The sequence below is a fragment of the Semicossyphus pulcher genome, unplaced genomic scaffold, assembly GCF_022749685.1.
Source record: "Semicossyphus pulcher isolate SPU_LCO1_2020_fin unplaced genomic scaffold, fSemPul1.0.p SCAF_8, whole genome shotgun sequence".
In the NCBI taxonomy this organism is placed as follows: domain Eukaryota; kingdom Metazoa; phylum Chordata; class Actinopteri; order Labriformes; family Labridae; genus Semicossyphus; species Semicossyphus pulcher.
Window position 1 is genome coordinate 725,276 of NW_027211759.1, and position 25,580 is coordinate 750,855.

Here is a 25,580-nt window from a genome sequence, read left to right on the forward strand (position 1 = left end):
CAGGCCTGCAGGGGGTGCTGAGAGAGACACCATGCCACTCAACACCTCCTGACTACTGTGACATTAACACCTGTTGTCAAACTCCACCCTGCACCCCCCCAATGGAGTAACTGTGAAGGTCTTTTAAAGTTTAAACTTTGTTATTAAGTCTATGATGATGTCACATCAACACCAGCTGAGCCTCAATCTGATTGGTCCGCAGAACCTTTGATCTCTAACCTGCAGCATTTAGCTGATCTGTTTGTGTGATCAATCAGAAGATAAAAACATCTCTTCATTGATCTTTATTTATAAATGTATAGATCACACAGTGTTCTGAGTTCTCTACACTCGGAGTCTCAACCAGAGACTGTTCACTCATTAAAGTCCTGTTTGCAGAACAACACGGGCCGACCTCAGAGCAGAGACAGCAGCGACCTGCACTCTGAGCTCTGACACAGTACGCAGTAGTAGTACTTCATAGTACTGCAGTATAAACAGACACTTACAGCTGTGATGGAGAGAGTCTCCTCTCTCTCTGAAGCAGATCTCCTCTCTCCTTCCTTCTCCTCCAGAAGTCAAAGAACGACATCCTCTAGCCGTCTGCATGCACCTGTCTTCTGTCCTGATACCTGTCTGTCTGGTCTGTCTGTCTGCCTGTCTGTTTGTCTCTCTGTCTGTGTGTGAGTCGTCTGCCACTCCCTTTTGCTCTCCTCTCTTTAAGTTCACTCTATCCAGAGTGGTATATCTGCAGGGTTGTGTCATCACCGTCTCCTCTGTCAGCCATGTTGGCTCCGCCCTGCTGGCCCCGCCCCGCTCTCTGACTGTTACTATGGAAACAGATATGCTTTTTTTTTACTCTTCTGTTTCTGGTTGTGTTGTCTTTACTGTTGTTCTGACTGCAGCTCTACATGGCTCTGCTTCCCCCTCAGCCTGTCCTCCCACACACACACACACACTTCCTGTTGTCCACATGTCTTCAACAGAACATGAGGGTCTGTTCCAGGAAACAGTGAAAGCATCGTGTAACACACAGAGAGAGAGACACACACACACACACACAAGATGAAGACAGGAAACAAAGAGTTCATTTGTGTTTTAATGAGAAGTTCAGTCTGTTCAAGTGAAAAACACTTTAACACACAGGCAGCATTCATCACACACACACACACACAAGCACACGCACACACAAGCACACGCACACACACACACACACACACACACACACAGGGCGATCGGAGGGGCTGAAAACTGTACAGGTAGACCTCAGTTGGAGATGATGTCCTTCAGTTGGTCCCTCTCTCGTGACTTCCAGTAGGCTGAGCTTTAAACCAAGACTAGCATGACAAGTCAGCATTGTGAAGTTCATTTCATTGTATATGAAGTATACGCCTGTAAGAGTGCTTATGGTTCTGTTTGTTAAGTGTGTTACGTCAAATATATCGTTTCTACAGTTAAAATGACCGCGATCGTGATGCCAATTCTGCTAGGCCGTTATTGGCAATTTCCATAATTTGTTAGCATCAAGCTAACGAACTAAGTTAGTCTTACTTTAGACTTGATTGACTTGAGGCATGATGACTGGGATGACTTGCGTGTGTTCATAAGTTTGAATGTTAGCTGTTAAATATAAAATGATATAATTCTATCTCAAAAACATCGCTTGTCTCCGCTCATCACTCTCTTTCTCTGCTGCCCAAACTCTGATCCATGCTTTCATCACATCCAGAATCAACTACTGCAACAGCATCCTTTATGGTTCATCCTCCAAAGTCCTCAATAAACTCCAATACATCCAGAACTCTGCTGCCCGCCTCCTCACCCACTCCCTCTCCCGTGAACACATCACCCCCGTCCTCCAGAACCTCCGCTGGCTCCATGTTCCACAACACATCCAGTTCAAAGTCCTTCTTCTCACCCACAAAGCCCTCCATAACCAGGCCCCTCCATACCTCACAGACCTGCTATTATTATTAACACTTATAAAGTCTTATTAATATATATTTGATGTTAATAAGAATCTTATACTTATAAGGGTCTTATTACCTATTAACTAACTTATTACAGTTTTTCTCAGTCGCTTTGGTGCATTTCTCACATCACTATTAACATTTGCACAACAGTTAGTCATTCGTGCACATCATAGTAGCAGTTTCTCATTCCTTCCAACAAATTGCAAATGCTTTTGGACAGGCATCAATTGATTTCTTAGAACTCTCTGCTGTTTTATAACATTATCATTTGCTTATGTCATGTCGGTTAAAATGAAATATACTTGTGAATGCTGAATAGTCATTCCCTATAAAACTAATAGTCTTCATTTCATTGCTTGAGTCATTACACACAAAAATGTTGAACTAGTTGTCAAAATCTGTCAAGCTAATTTTATACATTTTTTAATCTTTTTTTCCCTGAAAATGTCTCCTGAATTGAACAATTTCTCTCAGGTGAACCTCAGCTTTCACTGATGAGAAGGGCTGTGTGAAGCATTAGCTGCAACCAATGATAAGTCACTTCTCCACAGTCACTCAGAGCTGAATCCCATGAATCCCCACTTTACAAGCATATATGAACCAAGCAGGACATAGTGTGTACCATTTCTACAATACTGAAACAGAAATGAAAGGTCAGCCTCGTGGACAAGGGGTGAGGATGCGGGGAGGAAGGGGAAGGGGACAAAACAGGGGAAGAGGAAGAAGAGGCCAAGTAGGCGGATTCCTGATGAAATCAGGGCTACAATTGTGGATCATGTTGTCAGTCATGGCCTCACAATGGCTGAGGCTGGTCGAAGGGTGCAGCCAAATGTTGGGAGAGCCACTGTAAATTCAATTATTCAAACATTTCGTCGGGAGAACAGGTGTGTATAATGGACAGTGATTCAGCACTAAACAATCTGCACTGCACTACTGTCATTGTGTCATACATGAAGCTCGCAGCGGGACAAGAACTTGTCACTTTTTACATTTTACATTTAGACATGAAACAATTGTACAGTGTGTCATCTGAAGGGAACAGCAACAGAGTGAAGGAGATCCGTCACCAGTATGTACAGGTAAAACATGTATGTGTTCTATGCATACTCTAATGTTCAGCGCTGTAAACTGTTTACTTTGTGTAGTGCCATGCACTACACTTACATGACAGTTCTGTGTATGTGTATTCACAGTGCATACTGTACATTATGTTACACAGGAAAAGTTGTTATAGTTTTTCTCGCTCCCTCTTCTGTGATGAAGCGTGTACTGGAGCTGGAGGCTGGGGAACCGCTGCACACATTCGTATACCTTGATGAGGCGGGTTTCAATCTGGCAAAAGGAAGAAGGCGTGGAAGGAATCGCACTGGACAGAGAGCAACCATTGATGTCCCAGGCCAACGAGGAGGGAATATTACTATGTGTGCAGCCATCTCAGAAAACCGTCTTGGTCCATACAACACACAACATCTGCTTAGACACTCTTTACAGGGACATAATCCCTGAGAATGAGAGGGGTCTAACTGGAGACCATCTGAACAGGTACGTTGTGGTTTGCAGCACATGATAGGATGCTGGTGGAACATCTCCCTCCCTACTCACCATTCCTAAATCCAATAGAGGCGTTTTTCTCTTCCTGGAGGTGGCAGGTATATGACCGGCATCCACATACCCAAATGGCCCTGCTGGCGGCCATGGATGCAGCATGTGAGGACATCACAGCAGAGTCCTGCAGAGGGTGGATCCGCCACTCGAGGAGATACTTTCCTCGCTGCATTGCAAGAGATGATATTCGCTGTGATGTAGATGAAAGTATGTGGCCAGACAGACAGGAACGTCTGATGTGCATGAATGATTTACAGTGCTGTGTATGTTCAGCTCCAATATGTACTGCAATATTGTTTACAGTTGTGCACAGCTCTACGCAAAGGGAGTTTATGTTTACTGTAAATCAGGGTGTATTTTTGCTTTTGCACAGTGCTGTGAACAGATCAGAATTGCAAAGAGCATACGCAGTAAAAATGTGAATCATACATATTCAGTGTCTTGTACTCAGTTACCTCACTGAATGCAGTCATGTGTAACTTTACTGTAGTTTTAGAATGGCTGTGTAAATAGTATATCGTGCTGTCTCGAGCATTTTCAGGTAGTGTCACCAAGATCTGACGTGTTGACCTGTAAAACACGTACAGAGTAAATCATGAAAACATGAAGCCATTTGACGATCGTGTTCATAAACAATGGTGTCAGGACTTTTCATCCTGACGACACTGACAGTCAGTGACATGAATACTTTGAGGAATGAACTATCCATGTTGAGCAAGTGACACACCTTTGCAGGTTATCAACGAGGTTTTGCAGTTTGTACTAATTGTTTTGAGAAATGCACCAAAGCGACTGAGAAAGACTGTAATATAAAGCGTTACTGAGATGATTATTATACTCTATGTAGTGGACTCATTATATCCCACAATGCAATGTGAAAAGTAATGTATAACTGATGGTCACTGACCAAGCAATATATCCCATCATGCATTGCAGTGCACAAGGTTAAAGATAGATAGATAGATAGATAGATAGATAGATAGATAGGTAGATAGATAGATAGATAGATAGATAGATAGATAGATGGATAGATGGGTAGATGGATAGATGGATGATGGATAGATAGATAGATAGATAGATGGGTAGATAGATAGATAGATGGGTAGATAGATAGATAGATGGGTAGATAGATAGATAGATGGATGGATGGATGGATAGATAGATTTGAGATGGTTTTGAGAGGCATTGGTTTATATTGTGCATGTTTCATACTACATACTACATATTCCCTTGACAAACATTGATCACTACCTCAACTACTACTACTACTACTACTACTACTACCACCAATATTAATTCTAGTAGACTACTACAAATACTGATAATAATAATTATAATAATATAATACAATTTTGTAATTACAATTTCACTTAAATCTACATTCTTATATAATGTCATTATTTTTTATATCAAAGAGTCCAGAACATTTTGTTCCATATTTTGTTTCCTCTTAACTCCATATTAACCTTTAAAGGAGGATTAGGTAGTTTAAAAAATATCATTTCTTTCAGACAAATGTGGGATGAATTTCAAATCTCTACATCACAGATTCTGGTTTACTTATTTCCTGTTCATCAATTTTCTTTTCACAATTGAATATTTTTTGTGATTTTTTTAATAAGTTATATAATTTTAGGTTGTTGGCGGCTAGGATCGCCCGGTCTTGCTCAAACCCCCTGGGGAAAAAAAACTTAACATGTATGTTGAATGAATGCAAAATTGAAGCTGTATTTATTTTGCCTGAAAGAAGTTTTTTTGTTTGTTTTTTTTTACCTGAGAGCACCATAGGTGTCAGACAGAGAGGCTCCTTTCCGACAGGCATGGTCATATGAAGGGCACCTGTGACAATACAAACAGCTGAAATCTTTTATACACATGAAAGTCAGTTTACAGGTCTTAGGGAGTATTTTGTGTGGAAAAAATGTAATAAGCCGTATGTGAGAGAACTCTGTGAAGTCTGATACAAGCCTTTCTATTTCTCTCTCTCCATCAAACCCTGGCGTCTTTGACGGTGGGACACTTAAAAGATCAAAGTGAGAGTACCTGTACAAATTATACAGTTGTTCCCATCATTGCAGGTGCAGAATGCAGTGGTCAGACTAAAACCAGGTCTTGCATGTACAGATGAGAAGCACAGGTGCAATGATGGCAGATCACAGAAGGTTGAGCCTTTACCCTGTAAGACCCAGTATTGCCTTTGCCCACTGTGGCACAAGAGCTGCCCCAAGAGGCCAAGAGACATCTCTCACACCCCACTGCAAATTTAGATCCTCTGCTAAACTGTAAAGACAAATATGTTCCTGTAGATTTATAATGTGCATTTGTCCACTGAAACAAGGAAGATGACACTCTAAGTGTTATTGTCTAATTTCTGTATGGTCGTGTGGTAACAAAGTATATTTGATTGCTGGAAATGATCACGTCTATACATTTAGATTGAGTTATTTTTGGGCATAGACAAACCACAATCATTCTTTGGCAGCTGAAATGACATGCTACTGTTTGTTGTCTATTATTATACACCTTTGGAATATGAGTATATAAAATGAGTCACTCAGGCAGAATGAAATCATAGAGCAATGTACATATAAGTTCAATTGTAATATGTTGTATAATTGTGATCATTATTTGCTGTTGTCATGATGATCTTAAGCCACGTTGCTGCTTATAACCGTCAGGGTGGAGGATGGGGAGCTCTGCTGGTGACTTTGAAGATGCTCTGTTTGGCTGGACTATGTTAACTAAACAACCTAAAATTATATAACTTCACATCACAAAAAATACTCAATTGTGAAAAGAAAATTGATGAACAGGAAATAAGTAAACCAGAATCTGTGATGTAGAGATTTGAAATTCATCCCACATTTGTCTGAAAGAAATGATATTTTTTAAACTACCTAATCCTCCTTTAAAGGTTAATATGGAGTTAAGAGGAAACAAAATATGGAACAAAATGTTCTGGACTCTTTGATATAAAAAATAATGACATTATATAAGAATGTAGATTTAAGTGAAATTGTAATTACAAAATTGTATTATATTATTATAATTATTATTATCAGTATTTGTAGTAGTCTACTAGAATTAATATTGGTGGTAGTAGTAGTAGTAGTAGTAGTAGTAGTTGAGGTAGTGATCAATGTTTGTCAAGGGAATATGTAGTATGTAGTATGAAACATGCACAATATAAACCAATGCCTCTCAAAACCATCTCAAATCTATCTATCTATCTATCTATCTTTCCATCCATCCATCTATCCATCCATCCATCCATCTATCTATCCATCCCTCTATCTATCTATCTATCTATCTGCCAGTTTCGTTTTGGGTTATCTGATCACAAAACGGATTATCCGATGGTAACCGGACCATTTTTGCCAACAACTTAACAGTAGGGCTACACCAAAATAAAAAAGTGCAAAACTACAATTTACAACAGTATCTGTCTTAAATCTATTTTTAATATTATTTTAGCTGGAAACAGAGAACTAGTCACCGTCGCCATCCTCCCTCTCCTCCTCGTTCTTCTTCGTGTTTAATAGTATGCAGTAGCCAGCCTTGTGGTGTCCTGTCTCTTTAAATGTTTGAAACGACAGCGCGCGCGACCGCTCTCCTCTGACGTCACAGTTACATGAGGAAGGAGAAGATGGCGGCGTCGTTGGAGCGCAGCTTCATAGAGATCTGTGGATTTGAGAGGGAAACTGTGTCCCGGTTCAGAGAAGTGACAGTAAACCTGGGTAATCTGCATCACGGAGTCTTCTCAGCTCTGTGCTCCGTTTTTCTCTCATTTAGACTCGCTTTTCTTAACGCGGGTTCAATGCAAGGACATGCTAACGATAGCTAGCACCGCTAACACGCTGGACGGCAGCGTTAGTTAGCGGTTAGCTTCATGTAACGGGCCCGGAGGAGAGTGGGGTTGTTTTGGCCATAAATCTCCGTGGTTAGCTCGTGATTAGCTGCTGTTAGCTCGAGAGAAAGTGAGTTCCGGTGCATTAATATTTACCCCCTGTCCCGTGCCCGGTTCTGTTATTAGCATCAGCTAGTAGCTAGCTGGTTGTTCAGCTGTCAAAAAGAAAGCATGTAAGCTAACGGTACTCAATATAGTGATTTATCTTAAGCAATGCTTCGTGTTTTCTGTAAACCTTTGGTATTTTAGTGATGTCTCCTCACAACCAGTGTGACTCGAGATTTAAAATCAGTTTGGCTCTCTGCTCACACTTCAGGTATAAACATTCACATCACATTTTACAAGTGCAATCCAGTGAATGTTTGACAATTAAATGATCTAAATAATTGTTGAATAATCTTTTTTTTGATGGATGTGTTGATTCGGCAGTCTCTGTCGTCTCTGTTTCTTCAGTCACTTTGTTAAACATCAAAACTCAGAGAAACACGTGGTTCAGACTCCATCAGGGCCCAGACCACCAGTTTCCTTCATCTGACACACCATCTTCAGCTGGGTGACAGATATTTATAAGGCACTCAAATGATGTCCTTAATGCCTTCAAAGAGGAGGAAAAACAGCTTTGTCGCAGAGGTGGTCAATAAATCTCTCATTTAAACACCTGGGGTTTTTAAATAATGACCACTGGTCTTTGAAGGAGCATACCCAGTATTTTAAAACCAGTAAAAACGCTGAATAGCTGATATCTGTGTGTGTGTCCAGGCGTCTCTGCTCTTCCCGGGGGGTCGAAGTTTCCGGAGTCTGCCGGAGCATTTCATTATGAGGAGAGCGGGAAGCTGCTGTCTGTCACCAGTAACAGGTTCATTTACTGGTGAGTTACACATACACACACACACACACACACTCACACACATACACTCACACCTGACTCTTTGAAAACACACCGTTTGATCTAAAATATAAACTAAAACATAAAGCAGTCTTTCTCTCTGACATCAAAGTCGTCTGTGGATGTTTGAGAGTGCCCAGTGTGGACCTTGGTTACCAAAGGGTTCAAATTAAGATAATTCACAGATTGAACACATCTGTAGCCTAATCGTTAATAATAAAGCATACATTTTAAACTGTATTTTAGAGAGTTACACAGATGCACAGCTCTGGCTTTTCACAATAAGAGCTGCTTCCTTTGACAGGTAATGATAACTTCCTGTGTGACTGTGTACAGGTCCACGTCAGGAGACACGGTGCAGCTGGTGGAGCAGTCTCTGGACACCAATCTACTCAACAATGCTGTCAAACTCAAGTTCACACACTGTACAGTGCTGCCGGGGGGTGTGGCCATCCATGAGACCCTCAACAATGTCATCATCCTCGTCTGCACCAATCAGAGCGTCCACAGGCTGGTGCTGCCCCACCCCTCACGCATGTACCGCAGCGTGAGTAACCAACACTGACTCAAAGGGTTCCTGAGGTCTATACTGCACAGTCAAGTTCACCATATGTAACATAGTTTTTATACTTATATACACTCACCGGCCACTTCATTAGGTACACCTGAAAAGCTAATGTAATCCAACACACCAGCTCAGCCATAAGCTTTGCTTTCATGTTGCCTGTAATGTACAGGCTTTTTTCTAAGCTGTCATAGAGATGTTGGTTCAATTATATTTCAGCATCATCATTGGTGGTGGGGCTGTACTGAGCTGCATTATGTTCAGAGGTGTTCCTAATACTCTGGCCCACTCATGTATGTAAATAGTGAGGACAAAAGATTAGAGACACATCTCAATATTATTAAGTTCAGTACAACAGCGCCTTTAACTGTGGCCTCAGTCAACAAAATCTGAGGGGCCGGTGAGTGTATATACACATTATGTATATATAACATTAGACGTGTGTGTAGGAGCTGGTGACGGAGCTGCACATGCAGTCGGTGTTCACTGACGTGGGGAAGCTGAGTCTGCAGGATGCCGCTCACAGCGCCATCATCCCTGGATCAGCGGGTCAGACAGGAAGTCCCAGCACGTCCACCGCCTGGCTAAGTCAGTCCGGAGAGGCTCATTACGCTGTGGCTCCCCCTGCTGGAGGCATCATGGTGGTGACCCTGCCCCCCCACGACTCCCCCGGTAACACCAGCTGTTTATTATTCCTGTCTGTGAACACAACACTCAAACATGTCCTCTGAGATAGTCACTGATGGTGTGTGTGTGTGTGTTCAGGCCCTGTGTGTGTGCTGGAGCTGAGGAGGAGCTCCATGATGCAGCGGCTGTCGGGCTGGATGCCGTCAGCTATGCGGGGTGATCAGAGTCCGGCCGACCTGGTGCTCAGCCTGGCTGTGAAGGAGCTGGAGGAGGACTCCTTCGTCTTCGCTCTCTGTCAGGACCACCGGCTGCGCATGTGGTCTTTCAGGGTGAGACACACTCACACAGTGTTTCCTTTTTTCAGCAGTGGGGGTGGAGGATTTTGTTGTACCACCCAGGTATGTGCGCATGCGCACATCATATCAAAACTATTGCTGTCAGATGATTAAAAAATTCATATAATTAATTAGAGGCTTTGTAACTTTATTCTTTGTTGACTTGTCTTATTGGTGTAGCGTAGATGCTCCTCCACTCGTCTAAGGTTGGCTATTGTATTAGTGATGATAGGACCAAAGGTTAACATACACTTCTTTAGACTGATTAATGAGAAAGCAAGGTCCTGCAGTCTTTGCACTCCAATTAGTTGTAGCTGGTAAGCCATGATATTTATTTTAAAGGTAGGCAGAGACAGACCTCCCTTGCATTTGGTGCGTTGTAAGGTAGTGTATTTTAACCATGGTTGCTTGTTGTTACACATATATCCACGAATTACAGAATCAAGTCTTTTCTAAAATGTCATTGGTGGGGGTAACGGAATCATTGCACTAAGGAAATTAATACGGGGTAGCACGTTCATTTTGATGGTAGCAATCCTAGATTGAAACGATGGTGGAACAGCAGACCACCTGACAAGGTCATTTTGAATGTGTCCTAATATTGCCTCATAGTTGTCTCTGACAATTTTGTTTAGTCAAGTGTGTATAATAATGCCCAAGTATGTAATTTTTGATTGGATTGGAATCATCGCACACATGGATGGTGTTACTGATCTGTTGTTGATTACTGGATTTGTTCCAGTTGATCTTATATCCAGAAAAGGAGCCGGATTCTTTAAAGGTCTTTAGAATGTATGGTCTCGATTCCTTAAGGTCAGAGGTCAGAGGTGTATAGTAAAATATCATCTGCAAACAGCGATATTTAGTTGAGACTTAATTTTGATCCTACAAGTTTCATTTTTCCTTATTGTTTGGGCCAATGGTTCAAGTGAGATCGCAATTAGCATGGGAGAAAGGGGGCACCCCTGCCTTGAGCCCTGTTCAATTAAGAAGGGTTTTGAATGCAGTCCATTGGTCGACACCACAGCAGCGGGATTTGCATATAACACACAAACCATACAAATAAATGTATTCGTGTATAACATGTAGCAGTCTATGTATATTGTCTGCAGCAAGGCGTTTTGGAATGAAGCCAGTTTAGTCAGAATAGACTAATTTCCCAATATAGCGTTTAGGCGGATGGCCAGGATCTTGGCATACAGCTTAAGGTCGGTCCCAAGAAGACTGATCGGTCTGTAGTTCGGTGGCAATAATTCTGTGGCGGTGAAATGTGTGTAGCGGAAACACTGCACTCAGCAGTGCGCATACAGGCTGTCATCAGGCAGAGCATCATGGGAGGTGTAGTCGTTAGATAAGTACAGAAAAACACTTTACTGTTACTGGTGTGAAAGAGGGACGTGAGTCAGTCAGAGCTGATGCTGCTGTGCTCCTGATGGGGTCAGTTCCTCCTCAGGGCCCCTCCATAAAGCCCCTCCATAAAGCCCCTCCTCAGAGCCTCTCCCTAAAGCCCCTCCATAGAGCACCTCCTCAGAGCCCCTTCATAAAGCCTGTCCATAGAGCACCTCCTCAGAGCCCCTTCATAAAGCCTCTCCATAGAGCACCTCCTCAGAGCCCCTTCCCTTTAACTCAACATTACATTAATTAATTATTTATTTTTTTGCATGAAATGATGAAAATATAAAATGAATTATTATACATGAATATAGAGTTTATATGATCCAACACTTACACAAACATTTTAATAAACCAACAACTACATGATGTTAAATTCACTTTATGTCTTTACTCCTTCTACAGTAAACTATACATAAATACACAACACTGTTATGTTAACATATGCTCCATTTGTTGCTCCTCCTGCAGGAGCAGGCGTGTCTGCTGGAGGCTGACATGTTGGACTACATGCCGGCCTGCAGAGGTGTGAAGCGTCTGTCAGGTCAGGGTCACCGCCTCAGGTTGGCCTTCTCTGCCTCCACCGGCCTCAGCGTGTGTGTTTACCTGAGCGTACCTCACAGAGGACAGTTCACCCTGCTGCAGCTCGTCGCCACGGACAACCAGCGCTACAGCCTGGACCACATCTCCTCCCTGTTCAGCTCTCAGGTAACCTCAGGTGTGAGGGTGAGGTGGACCACATCTCCTCCCTGTTCAGAACTCAGGTAACCTCAGGTGTGAGGGTGAGGTGGACCACATCTCCTCCCTGTGCAGGACTCAGATGGGGTGCTGGTGCTGACTGGTTACATATGTTACACTGTTACAGTTTCATGTAGCAGACGCTTTTGTCCAAAGCGGTGTATATGACAGTTAAAGGTCCCATATTATACTCCTTTTCAGCAGGTTCACATCAGTCTCAGAGGTCCCAGAACCTCAATTTGAAGTGTGTTGCCTAAAAACCCAGTTTGTTCCTGGCCTTCAGCCAGCCTGTAACTCCCTCTACTGAGCTCTACTGAGAATGAGCTGTTTCTGTGTCTGTAGCTTTAAATGATAATGAGCTGTGCCTGTCCACGCCCCTCCCGCTCCGGTACCATGCGCTAATTCGGTTGCTATTGGCCGGCTCTGCCTTCAGTCAAAGAGGGACAGGCACCTTCCTTCAACACCGACTCTGGTTGGCTATTGTAGGCTGAGAATCAGTAATGGAAGCTCCTATTGGATCAAATGAGACCTCTATAGAAAGCTAAGAAGCTCGCCTCCACTTTGATAGCGGAACGGAGCGGCACTTCAAAGGGAATATGAAGTTATTACAGTAAATACACGGGGAAATGTAAAAATTAGTAACGACGAACAGCGATCCGTGGATACTTACTGATGGAATAATGCTTTTGGACTAAATACTTTACTGGATTATATCATCTGGACCTTTAGCAATGTACCAGGAGGGAATTTATGAAAATAATATGCATCAGTGGAATACAGCGAGCCTTCATCGGTGAGTTACGTCAGTTTGGTAAATGTTTGTTTATGATTGTTGCCGTTGATTGCACCCGCTGTGGTGATTGGATCTTTTAATGGTTCATATCAATCGAATCTTGAGCTTGATCGTAGCTTTCCAACGATGTGACACACGAGTGGCAACATAAAGTTATCATCGTAGCTGCAGGTCAAATGTTGTAGTAATCGCGATGACGGCCCGCCGGCGGGCTGTAGAGTGGTAACGGGTTTTAACGTAGTATAAGGAAACTATGTTACCAACAGTAACTTACGTTAGCTGCTATGCTAAAACCACATTCAACAGGCTATCATGCTCGGTAGGCCTATACAGTAAAGCAACATGACCTCAGACGAAGGAGGTAAAAATAGACTCCTGTGCTCGTTTGTGCAGCCAACAACAGAGCACCTGCCGTGCTTTGCCCGTACCTTCGCCATGTTTATTTTACCGGAGCAGCGTTTGCGAGAGGAATAAAATAGCACCTGCGAGGAAGTTTAAGGGGGCAGACCAAACATTTATCTGGGGCGGGGTCACCAACCTGGAGGAGGTGTTATTGCCCTTCATGACGTCATGTAGGGAAAAGCTGCAATCGGGCTGTTTCAGCACACATTTTCTGAGAAGTGGAGCAAGAGAGGAGAGGACACTTTTCTCTGGGGGTTTGTAGACAGGCAGGGGGCGCATGTTATTGTTAGGAAACCATTCCAAAGGGAATTTTGCATAATATGGGACCTTTAATACGACACAAGCAACGATCGAGACAGGAGGGAACGAAGTCAGTAAGAGTCAACAAACAGCTTCAGGTGCGACTGGACACTGGTGCCAACAGGCAGTGTATAGGGCGTTTATTTCAACGGTCAGAGGTGTTCATAAAGAGCTGGGTCTTTAGCTTCTTCTTAAAGGTCAAAGGGACTCTGCGGACCGAATGGAGTTTGGTAGCACGTTGCACCACCGGGGGGCGACAGAGGAGAAGAGTCTAGTTAGAGACTTAGGGCCCTGTTGTGATGGGATGACCAGGTGCCTTTCATTGGCAGAGCGTAGTGGGTGGGACGGAGTGTAGACCTGGATGAGGGCGTTCAGGTAGGCAGGAGACGTTTTTGTTGCTGTTTTGTAAGCGAGTGACAGGGTTTGAATTTGATGTGAGCGGCGACTGGGAGCCAGTGGAGGGATACGAACAGTGGAAGGATACGAACAGTGGAGGGATATGAGCAGTGGGTCTCAGTGGGTATGAGTTCAGTTTGTCCGAGCTGGATGTTGATCTGTGGTTGCACAGAGGGACTGGCTGGGATGACAAGGAGCTCAGTCTTGGATAGGTTGAGCTGAAGGTGGCGTTCTTTCCTCCATTTAGAGATATTGGCAAGGCATGATTTGCCGAGGCTGTAGTGTCCTCTGGTGGGAATGGCAGGAAGAGCTGGGTATAGTCCACATAGCAATGGTATGAGAAACCATGGGAGCGGATGATTGCACCAGGTGAGGTGGTCTACATTGAAAAGAGAAGGGGACCGAGCACTGACCCTTGAGGCACCCCTCTGGATAAGCTGTGGGGTTTGGACACTTCTCCTTTCCAAGATACTCTAAAAGATCTCCCTGAGAGGTAGGACATGAACCAGAGGAGGGTCCAACAGATTGTTCTTGGACAGGAAGTCAGAGACTTGATTAAAAACTGTGCGCTCAAGTATTTTTGACAGGAAGGGTAGAAGTGAGACTGGTCTGTAGTTTTTAACCAGTTTGGGGTTGAGCAGTGTGGTGACCTGAGCTTGCTTGAATGCAGTGGGGAACACACCTGTTGCAGTGTAGAATTGATAATGTGACTGCAGGGTTAAGTGTGGGGGAAATGGTCTGTAGGAGGTTTGATGGTATTGGGCCTAGTGGACAGGTAGTAGGCAGAGAGTCTTGCAGAAGCTTGGAGACTTCGTCCTCAGTCGGGGGAGAATGAGGCGCTATTGGCTGGTGGCTTCAGGCTGAGTTGGTGGGGCTCAGAACTGATTTCTGATGGTCGAAACCTTATTTGTAAAGAATGTGGCGAGCCTGTCTGGAGTGAGCAGAGTGGAGGCTGGGGGAGGCGGATAGAGGTGCATCAGTGGCACTACAGATAATAATAATAATGATAATAAGCAGTCTTTTCAGATTTTAAACTGGTGGAAAAAGATGCAAGTTGTTGATGGTAGTCACTGAGGTCAGTGGACTCTCTGGATTCACGCCACTTTCTCTCTGCTGCCCTGAGCCCTGCCCTTTGCATTTTTAATTTTGATGGGAGCAGTAATCATGATTGCATGGTATTCAAATGACGATTTGTTGCTTCCTGGGGTGAGCTTACTGAATTTCCAGTTTTGGAGATGAGGACACCTGTGCCACCTCCACGTCCAACAGAGCGGGCTGTTAGTGAGAACATTGTCTACAGAGAGTGCAGCTGGTGTGGCAGTGTTTTCTGGAAGGATCACGGTTTCAGTCAGGGCTAGTATGAATATCTGACTGTTTTGTAAGTGCTTGGATAAATTCTGTTTTATTTACAGCAGGCAGTTCCAAAGGCCAAAGTTAATGGAGGAGTGAGTAGAAGAGACTTTTCTGAGTGAGGAGAGGTTGTTGCGGTTGCATTGTCTGTGAACGATGCATTTTTTTCTATACCCATGAATATCAGGAATTTGCTTATAGCACATGTTGCCTTAGGCAGGCAACAAAGAAAATGGAGAAGAGGGCCTTACCAGCCGGTGGCTTTGCTCGGTGGACTCACGCAGGTAGACTCACTGGTCTTTTCCCAATTTGGGCGGACACTTAAGGGCTGACGCTACAGCTTAGCTTGTGTGTTTGAATACCAGGAAGTGCTGCAGTTGAACCAGAAAGTGCCACGGCTGAATCCGCCACTGTTTGATTTCACAACAGCATGCAATAGAAGGTGTGACTCATAACGGCTGACCTCACCTACTGATGCTCAGAGAGTGAAACTCAGGTGCTCTGCTGTAACAAAGCCTGACAATGACCAATTCCAATATCAATTCAAAGCACTTTTGTCTGACCTAAGCTGACTGCAGAAACCTTCCTTTGTAGCACATAGAAACAGTGTGACTGATGTGAACATGTTTGAGTAATCTGAGCTGTGTACACACTGACCTCCGACCTCTGTGATCACTGTTACAGTTTATAGTTTAATATCAGCCTGCACGCTCAGCAGAAGATTATCATCTGACTACTGTGTGTGTGTGTGTGTGTGTGTGTGTGCGTGTGCGTGTGCGTGTGCGTGCAGGAGACTCTGGTGGACTTTGCTGTGACCTCCTCAGACGTCTGGGCTGTGTGGGTGGACGAGTCAAACTCCTCTGTGGTCAAATACATCAACTTTGAACAGTGAGTGTGACTGATTATAGATGTTTGATTATAGCTTTAGCTCTAGCTATATCGCTATGTGCTACTCATGGTGATTCATGTTGGGCCTCTTTAAATAACAGAACAAAGAGTCGGTCTAGACCTGCTCTTTCTGTAAAGTGTCTCGAGATAACTCTGGTTATGATTTGGCGCTATACAAATAAAATTTGATTTGAATTTGATTTATAGATTATAGATGATTAACAGCACATGATTATTACAGCACAGATGTTTCTCACTCCTGTAACCAAAAGTGTCAAGAACTGTGTGTTTGTGTGTGTTGCAGTAACACAGCGGGTCAGTGGAACCAGGTGTTTGTTCAGCCTCCACCTGAAGAAGAGATACATATAGGAGTGGACCAGGACCCCAGAGTGAGACCACGCACACACACACGCACGCACACACACACACACACACACACACACACACACACACACACACACACACACACACACACACACACACACACTCCTCCTCTTCCTCCTTTCTCCCCCTCCTCAGCTCATCCTCTCAGTTACTGAGTGTTTTGTAGTACAGATGTGTTGTGCAAAGACTGTCCTCCAGGAACTGGTCAAGTGTGTGTGTGTCTGTAAACACATTCCTGCTCGGTCACATGACCTCCCCTCTGATCGCTCCCCCCTCAGCCCCTCTCTTCCTGTCAGGCTGCTTGCCAACAGAGTTCCCATGACAACTGATAAAGGATTAAATGTGAAGATCTCTACATCAAATCTTTATTAACATCTTCTCAGAGTCCATCATCTGTGCATGGACTCCTGTTAAGTTAAACAGAGCAGGAAACAACCTGACGTGTCTGAGATTCACTGAATGTAAATAAAAAAGTCCTAAGAACAGGTGTGTCTACAGGTGAAGTACCTGACTTCACCGTCAATAAGTCTGCAGTAAAGAATATAACCAAATAACAAACACCGTATTGGTCCGAATATAAGATGTTTTTTCCCTTTACAGACATCTGAATATTCTTCTTATCTTACATTTAGGATCTAAACTTTTAAAGGCCAATATATGTTCACAACAGTAGACAGTGCCACTTATTTGTAAAGCAAATGTACCCCTCATAACTCAGGCAACCCAGAACAAGTAGTACAAAAGTCAGCCAAGTTAACCAACAACTGAGGCGGAGTTATGATGCCAATTTTAAGAGAATTTTCATCAATGCAGCGGAGTCATTAAACAACTGTTAAGCAGCCAAGAAATACAGTGTCAGTGTAATGTCTGAAGACGACGAGCCCAAAAAGACTGTCTTAGAAATGATAACAGTCTTTGCTAACAGATGCTAACAGACAAAATCATACAGTGGTCCTCAATTTCTAACTGTTGAGCACTGAATTGTTTTTGCTGTTTGAGAAGGCCAATAACATTTGGCAAAAGGGACTACCGATGAAAACTAGCCTTCTGGCTAACTCTGGTGTTGGGGCGGTCTTATTATCTGGGTGGTCTTATAATCCAGGCGGTCTTATAATCAGGCCGAGCGGTCTTGTAATCGGGGCGAGCGGCCTTATCATAGGGGCGGTTTTATACTGAATTTCCCAGAGGGAGTCATCCCAAAGGGATCAATAAAGTTGAGTCTGAGTCTAAGTCTAAGTCTTATAATCGGGCAGTCTTATAATCGAGGCGAGCGGGCTTGGAGTCCAAGACAAATTTCCTTAAGGGGGACAATAAAGTGTATCGTATCGTATCATCGGGGCAGTCTTATAATCAGGGCGAGTGGTCTTATCATTGGGGCGGTCTTATTATCTGGGTGGTCTTATAATCCGGGCGGTCTTATAATCAGGACGAGCGGTCTTATAATCGGGGCGAGCAGTCTTATCATAGGGGCGGTCTTATAATCGGGCGGTTTTATAATCGAGACGAGCGGCCTTATCATCGGGGCAGTCTTATAATCAGGGCGAGCGGGCTTATCATCGGGGCACTCTTATAATCAGGGCGAGTGGTCTTATCATTGGGGCGGTCTTATAATCAGGGCGAGCGGTCTTATCATCGGGGCGGTCTTATAATTGGAGCGGTCTTATAATCGGGGCGAGCGGTATTATCATTGGGGCAGTCTCATCATTGAGGCTGTCTTATAATCGGGGCAGTCTTATCATTAGGGCGGTCTTATCATCGGGGCGGTCTTATCATCGGGGCAGTCTTATAATTGGAGCAGTCTTATAATCAGGGCGAGCAGTTTTATCATTGGGGCGGTCTTATAATCAGGGCGAGCGGTCTTATCATTGGGGCGGTCTTATAATTGGGGCGAGCGGCCTTATCATAGGGGCAGTCTTATAATCAGGGCGAGCGGTCTTATAATCGGGGCGGTCTTATAATCAGGGCGAGCGGTCTTATCATTGGGGCGGTCTTATAATTGGGGTGGTCTTATAATTGGGGCGAGCGGTCTTATCATTGGGGCAGACTCATAATTGGAGGGCTTATCATCGGGGCGAGCGGTCTTATCATTGGGTCGGTCTTATCATCGGGGCAGTCTTATAATAAGGGCGAGTTGTCTTATCATTGGGGCGGTCTTTTCATCGGGGCAAGCGGTCTTATAATCGGGGCGAGTGGTCTTATCATTGGGTCGGTCTTATCATCGGGGCAGTCTTATAATAAGGGCGAGTTGTCTTATCATTGGGGCGGTCTTATAATCGGGGCGAGCGGTCTTATCATTGGGGTGGTCTTATCATCGGGGCGAGCGGTCTTATCATTGGGGCGGTCTTATCATTGGGGCGAGCGGTCTTATCATTAGGGTGGTCTTATCATCGGGGCGGTCTTATCATTGGGGTGGTCTTATCATCGGGGCGAGCAGTCTTATCATCGGGGGGGTCTTATCATCGGGGTGGGTGGTCTTATCATCGGGGCGGTCTTATAATCGGGGCGGGCGGTCTTATCGTTGGGGCGGTCTTATCGTTGGGGCGGTCTTATCATCGGGGCGGTCTTATCGTTGGGGCGGTCTTATCATCGGGGCGAGCAGTCTTATCATCGGGGGGGTCTTATAATCGGGGCGGGCGGTCTTATCGTTGGGGCGGTCTTATCATCGGGGCGGTCTTATCGTTGGGGTGGTCTTATCATCGGGGCGAGCAGTCTTATCATCGGGGGGGTCTTATAATCGGGGCGGGCGGTCTTATCATCGGGGCGGTCTTATAATCGGGGCGGGCGGTCTTATCGTTGGGGCGGTCTTATCATCGGGGCGGTCTTATCGTTGGGGTGGTCTTATCATCGGGGCGAGCAGTCTTATCATCGGGGGGGTCTTATAATCGGGGCGGGCGGTCTTATCATCGGGGCGGTCTTATAATCGGGGCGGGCGGTCTTATCGTTGGGGCGGTCTTATCATCGGGGCGGTCTTATCGTTGGGGTGGTCTTATCATCGGGGCGAGCAGTCTTATCATCGGGGGGGTCTTATAATCGGGGCGGGCGGTCTTATCATCGGGGCGGTCTTATAATCGGGGCGGGCGGTCTTATCGTTGGGGCGGTCTTATCATCGGGGCGGTCTTATCGTTGGGGTGGTCTTATCATCGGGGCGAGCAGTCTTATCATCGGGGGGGTCTTATAATCGGGGCGGGCGGTCTTATCATCGGGGCGGTCTTATAATCGGGGCGGGCGGTCTTATCGTTGGGGCGGTCTTATCATCGGGGCGGTCTTATCGTTGGGGTGGTCTTATCATCGGGGCGAGCAGTCTTATCATCGGGGGGGTCTTATAATCGGGGCGGGCGGTCTTATCATCGGGGCGGTCTTATAATCGGGGCGGGCGGTCTTATCGTTGGGGCGGTCTTATCATCGGGGCGGTCTTATCGTTGGGGCAGTCTTATCATCGGGGCGGTCTTATAATCGGGGCAGCGGTCTTATCATTGGGGCGGTCTTGAAATAACTATTCTAAAAATGTTACAAACTCAAATTAGAGTTGTGAGATGAACTTGACTGTCTACAGGTGATGGGGTGTGTTGTCATAGTAACTCAGCTCTGCTTTTGTGTGTGTGTTGCCAGGAGACGTACTTGGAGGTTCTCTTCTCTCCTCTTCGCTTCACAGCTTCAGCCATCATCAAAGCTCTCCAGGTAAGACTACCTGTGTGATGTCACTGTGACATCATCATACCGAAGATGTTGAATGTGTGTATTTAGTAGAGATGGGTAGTAATTTTCCAGTATTATTATTTTCATTCATTTCAATAGAATTCAGGAGTTAAATGTTTTCCATTGTTTTTACTGGCGCCTCGTTGTAATGAGGTACTACATAGTGAAAGAAAAATGTTTTTGTCCTTTGAAGATACACCACTGAGGGTTAGGGTTAGGGTTAGGGTTGATGGTGACTGTAACACATCTGAAAGCTGTTTGCTAACTGCCATTAAATAACAAACAAAGAAGAAAGCATTAGTGCTTGGTGCCGGTAAAACATGTGTGGCGCTGTGAGATTCAGAACCGGAGAATAATGCAGAGACTTCAAAGAGTTCTGCAGCCATCAAAGAGTTAAACAAATGAATGAAATTGAGGCAAACTTGGAAAGGTAAAACTATGACAAGTCTTCTATATGTGTCAGATCTTTCGCAGAGGCTCAGAGAGGATCTCTGACGTTTCCTGGGAGAGTCTGAAGAAGGAGGTGACTCTGGCTGTGGAGAACGAGGTAACCCCACACCTGTCTGATTATTAAAGAATAATGTACAGAGTTTATTTAAAGTAACCAGACACCATAAATGTGTTTTCATGTGAGAGTAATGCCTCTCCTCGTCCTCCCCCTCCTCATCCTCCCCCTCCGTAGCTGCAGAGCAGTGTGACAGAGTTTGAGTTTTCTCAGGAGGAGTACCGTCAGCTGCAGGTGGAGTTCTGGTCCAGGTTTTACTCCTGCTGTCTTCAATATCAGGAGGTGCAGTCTGAGCCTCTGAGTGTGACCGTGAACCAGAACACAGGCCTGGTGTGCCTGCTGAGGAAGGTACACCTGTTTTTACTGATTAATGTTTATACTGTTTATACTAATTATACTGATAAGTGGTCGACCGATACAGGTTTTTCAGTGGCCGATGCCGCTATTTAGAGAGCAAGTTGGCTGATGGCCGATATGATTTTTTTTGCATTTGATAAAATACAACAATTTAATAATAACAAATGAGACACAAAATTGCTTAATTAATTTAACTATCTACTTAGTTAATTAGATTTTTAATTATCTACTTGCAGATAATGCAGACAACAGTGTTAAATAAATGTAACAGTACACTTATTTTAAATAAGAAAATATATCTCTTAAGTCCACTAAAACTTTTGAACAGTGGCGTAAGTAGAGAATGAAAATTTGTAAACTTGAATAAATATAAAATAAACGTGCTAAACAGCTGCAGACCACAGGCTCATTGAGTTAGGCGGAGCCTTTCCCTTTAAGAACAGTGGCCTTATGGGTGTCGTCTGGCAGGTTTGTTATTGGAAGTGAGTGTAGACTGTAGAAAAAGTACCTGCAGCAGACTCCGGGAAGCGCATGCTTCATGGATTGTTAAAGGATAACTTCAGGATTTTTCAACCTAGACCCTATGTCCCCATGTGTTTGTGTGTAAGTGACTAGTGGAGACAACAATTATTGAAATCGATCCAGTATTCAGGGAGGGAGCACCGGCCGGCAGCCGCCAAATGAGATTCACACGCCAATATACAGCCACTAAAAGCGCTTGTTTTTGCTCCTGACAGGCTCAGATCATTATAAGAAGTGTCTGACAACACTGTGGCAGCCATGCTACTTTACCCTTTAAGTTACAGTAGTCAGCAGAAAGTGTCCAGATAAGCTCAGGTTCAAATGAAGAGGTTGTAAAAAAGGGCTGTGTGTTGTGTTCGCTACACTGGGTGAATAAAGCACCGCTTTTGTGGAACATTACCACGATGTCTCCAGACCACTCTTAAAAGCAGAGTGTGCCCGGACTGCAGGTGCTAGTTAGCAGCTAAAGCTAATTGAATTAGCCCAAAGAAACCAGCGGCCTCTGAACTACGGTTTGGAGGACCGAGGCTGTAAAGTGACACATGCAAGAAAGCATTCCACCTTTAAAAGTTTCCAGGAGCAGCGGGCAGCATTTGAGTGAATCAAACTATTTTTCTCCAGTCTGCAGCTCGCTAACGTTAGCTAGTGAAGATGAGGGGCAAAACATCCTTTCATCTTTTTGGAGCAGCTAAACGGGTGAAAGTTCACAATGATGTAGTTAAATAATGAGAACATTGAATAAGAAAATGAGTTATTGAAGCACCAAACTCAAAACGCTCGCTACCTGTCACTAAAACACCGTAACCAATGTAATTATACAGACAGTAAACATTAACATTATGTTATTAAGACTGGCCAATTAAATGCATTTGAAAGCTAGGAATTGAGGTCTTACTGTTTTCTCTCAGGTAACGTTACATCCAGAACTGTGTCACAGCACCCGCTGACGTCTGTCTGCAGAATGGTGAAGTGGACACAAGGGGGCGGGCTAACCTCGTTCCAGCAGCCACACTTACGAGGCTGCCTGTGTATGCACGCGTATTTTGTTTAATCGGCCTCGTGACCGCAGACATCAGCCCATGCTGATTATGTCAAAATAAATTTGCCCGATTAATTGGTCAACCCCTAATACTGATTAAGGTTTATACTGTTTATACTGATTATTCTGATTATACTGTTTACCGTGTTTCACTGGAATATTATCAGTATGATTAATATGTTCACAAAAAAGTCAACAGTAAAGTTGTGTTTGTGTTTCAGGGCTTCGTGTCGTTCCTGCTGCCGTGTTTCGCTGTGGATCACCTGTACCTTTCCTATGATGAGTACCTGTTCTCAGAGGAGGACACGCCCCTAACTGAAGGTAAAACACACCCACAGTGTTAACCTGTGTACAGGCTACATGTGTGTTATGTGCTTTATAATATACATGGATGAATATTTATCTTCTTATATCACACATTCTCATATGTGTATATATGGAAAGGCAGGTTTATTTGTAGAGCACCATCATACATAAAGCAATTCAAAGTGTTTTGCATTGCTAAACAGAGCATTAAGAACATTAAAAGAAATATATATACAGTACTGAGCAAAAGTTTTAGGCCGAGTTAAAAAAAATGCTGTAAACTAAGAATGCTTTCAGAAATGGAAGTGTTCATAGTTTATTTCCATCAATGAACAAAATGCAGTGAATGAACAGAAGAGAAATCAGATCAATATCTGGTGTGACCACCCTTTGCCTTCTAAACAGCATCAGTTCTTCTCGGTACACTTGCACACAGTTTCTGAAGGAACTCGGCTGGTAGGTTGTTCCAAACATGTTGGAGAACTAACCACAGATCTTCTGTGGATGTAGGCTTCCTCAGATCCTTCTGTCTCTTCATGTCATCCCAGACAGACTCCATGATGTTGAGATCAGGGCTCTGTGGGGGCCATACCATCACTTCCAGGACTTCTTGTTCTTCTTCACGCTGAAGATAGTTCTTAATGACATTGGCTGTATGTTTGGGGTCGTTGTCCTGCTGCAGAATACATGTGGGGCCAATCATACGCCTCCCTGATGGTATTGCATGATGGATAAGTATCTGCCTGTATTTCTCAGCATTGAGGACGCCATTAATCCTGACCAAATCTCCGACTCCATTTGCAGAAATGCAGACCCAAACTTGAAGGAACCTCCAGCATGCTTCACTGTTGCCTGCAGACACTCATTATCGTAGCGCTCTCCAGCCCTTCGGCGAACAAACTGCCTTCTGCTGCAGCCAAATATTTCACATTTGGACTCATCAGTCCAGAGTTCACCCATTCATACCAGTTAGCTATGCCACCTGGACTAATTTGGGCTTCAGTGTCTTGCCCTTGGCCACTTTGAGATGTAGCCTGAGGGAGCTGGGGATCGAACCTCCGAACTTCCGATTGAAAGACGGCCGACTCTACCACTGAGCCACAGCCGCCCCCGAAAGCATTCTTAGTTTACAGCATTTTTTCACACCTGCCTAAAACTTTTGTACAGTACTGTACACGTGTACATATGATGACCCTGAGCTGTATACACGTGTACATATGTAGACCCTGAGCTGTATACATGTGTACATATGTAGACCCTGAGCTGTATACATGTGTACATATGATGACCCTGAGCTGTATACATGTGTACATATGTAGACCCTGAGCTGTATACATGTGTACATATGATGACCCTGAGCTGTATACACGTGTACATATGTAGACCCTGAGCTGTATACATGTCTACATATGTAGACCCTGAGCTGGGGCGGGACGTGCTGCAGCTGGTGCAGTGTCTGCGTGTGGTCAGTGATGCAGTCTCTGGAGAGATGGCGTATGAGATGGAGAAAGCTCTGGAACACCTGCAGTCACCTGAGAGGGCAGCAGAGCTCGTCCTGGAAACCCTGCTGTCCAATGACAAGTCAGTGCTTACACGAACACACAATAAAAAAACACACTCACATCAATCCCAGCGATACTTGTAGTCAGAGTAACAGTATGTTCCTGTGTAACAGCAGCTGTCATGTGTTGAACAGAGTGACATGTTTCACATCCAAACAGAGTTCATGACTTGAACAGAACACTGACTGTAGGAGCCATAATTAGGTTATTTATTTGTTTATTTATTAATTTATGGTTAATGTTAATCTTAGGAAAAAAGTTGAATTTGAAGGTTAATTAATATATGGTGCTTTATTCAAACGTGATACGTTTGATTATGATTTTTTTTATTTAGCACATATTAAGCACTGTTGTTTTGAAAGTAAAATAAATATAATTTTTTTTGAGACAAAGCCAGTACACTGTCCTCACTGATCCTCACTGATCTTACTGATCCTCACTGATCTTACTGACCTCACTGACCTCACTGATCTTACTGACCTCACTGATCCTCACTGATCTTACTGACCTCACTGATCCTCACTGGTCTTACTGATCCTCACTGATCTTACTGACCTCACTGATCCTCACTGGTCTTACTGATCCTCACTGATCTTACTGACCTCACTGACCCTCACTGGTCTTACTGATCCTCACTGATCTCACTGATCTTACTGACCTCACTGATTTCTCTGATCTTACTGATCCTCACTGATTTCTCTGACCTTACTGACCTTACTGACCTTACTGATCCTCACTGATCTTACCGATCCTCACTGATCTTACTGACCTCACTGATCCTCACTGATCTTACCGATCCTCACTGATCTTACTGACCTCACTGATCCTCACTGATCTTACTGACCTCCTGATCCTCACTGATCTTACTGACCTCACTGATCCTCCTGACCTCACTGATCTTACTGACCTCACTGATCTTACTGACCTCACTGATCCTCACTGATCTTACTGACCTCAATGATCTTACTGACCTCACTGATCCTCAATGATCTTACTGACCTCACTGATCCTCAATGATCTTACTGACCTCACTGATCTTACTGACCTCACTGATCCTCACTGATCTTACTGAC

At 44.2% G+C, this 25,580-nt stretch overlaps 2 protein-coding genes across 2 annotated transcripts in view; one reads left to right on the forward strand and one right to left on the reverse strand.

Annotated features, from left to right (window-relative positions):
- LOC138612430 (sodium channel protein type 4 subunit alpha B-like) overlaps positions 1 to 697 on the reverse strand; it is a 41,324-nt gene extending 40,627 nt beyond the window's left edge. The window contains exon 1 of the mRNA XM_069685668.1: positions 489 to 697. Within this exon, the coding sequence (XP_069541769.1) occupies positions 489 to 571 (83 nt within the window). The 5' untranslated portion in view covers positions 572 to 697. The remainder of the gene's footprint in view (positions 1 to 488) is intronic.
- A 6,491-nt stretch (positions 698 to 7,188) lies between these two features.
- The window catches only part of nup160 (nucleoporin 160), a 43,545-nt gene continuing 25,153 nt past the window's right edge, over positions 7,189 to 25,580 (forward strand). The window contains exons 1-13 of the mRNA XM_069686448.1: positions 7,189 to 7,294; positions 8,224 to 8,332; positions 8,687 to 8,897; positions 9,365 to 9,587; positions 9,681 to 9,871; positions 11,741 to 11,977; positions 16,039 to 16,136; positions 16,441 to 16,525; positions 20,130 to 20,198; positions 20,680 to 20,763; positions 20,899 to 21,069; positions 22,861 to 22,960; positions 24,361 to 24,526. Of these exons, the coding sequence (XP_069542549.1) occupies positions 7,189 to 7,294; positions 8,224 to 8,332; positions 8,687 to 8,897; positions 9,365 to 9,587; positions 9,681 to 9,871; positions 11,741 to 11,977; positions 16,039 to 16,136; positions 16,441 to 16,525; positions 20,130 to 20,198; positions 20,680 to 20,763; positions 20,899 to 21,069; positions 22,861 to 22,960; positions 24,361 to 24,526 (1,850 nt within the window). The remainder of the gene's footprint in view (positions 7,295 to 8,223; positions 8,333 to 8,686; positions 8,898 to 9,364; positions 9,588 to 9,680; positions 9,872 to 11,740; positions 11,978 to 16,038; positions 16,137 to 16,440; positions 16,526 to 20,129; positions 20,199 to 20,679; positions 20,764 to 20,898; positions 21,070 to 22,860; positions 22,961 to 24,360; positions 24,527 to 25,580) is intronic.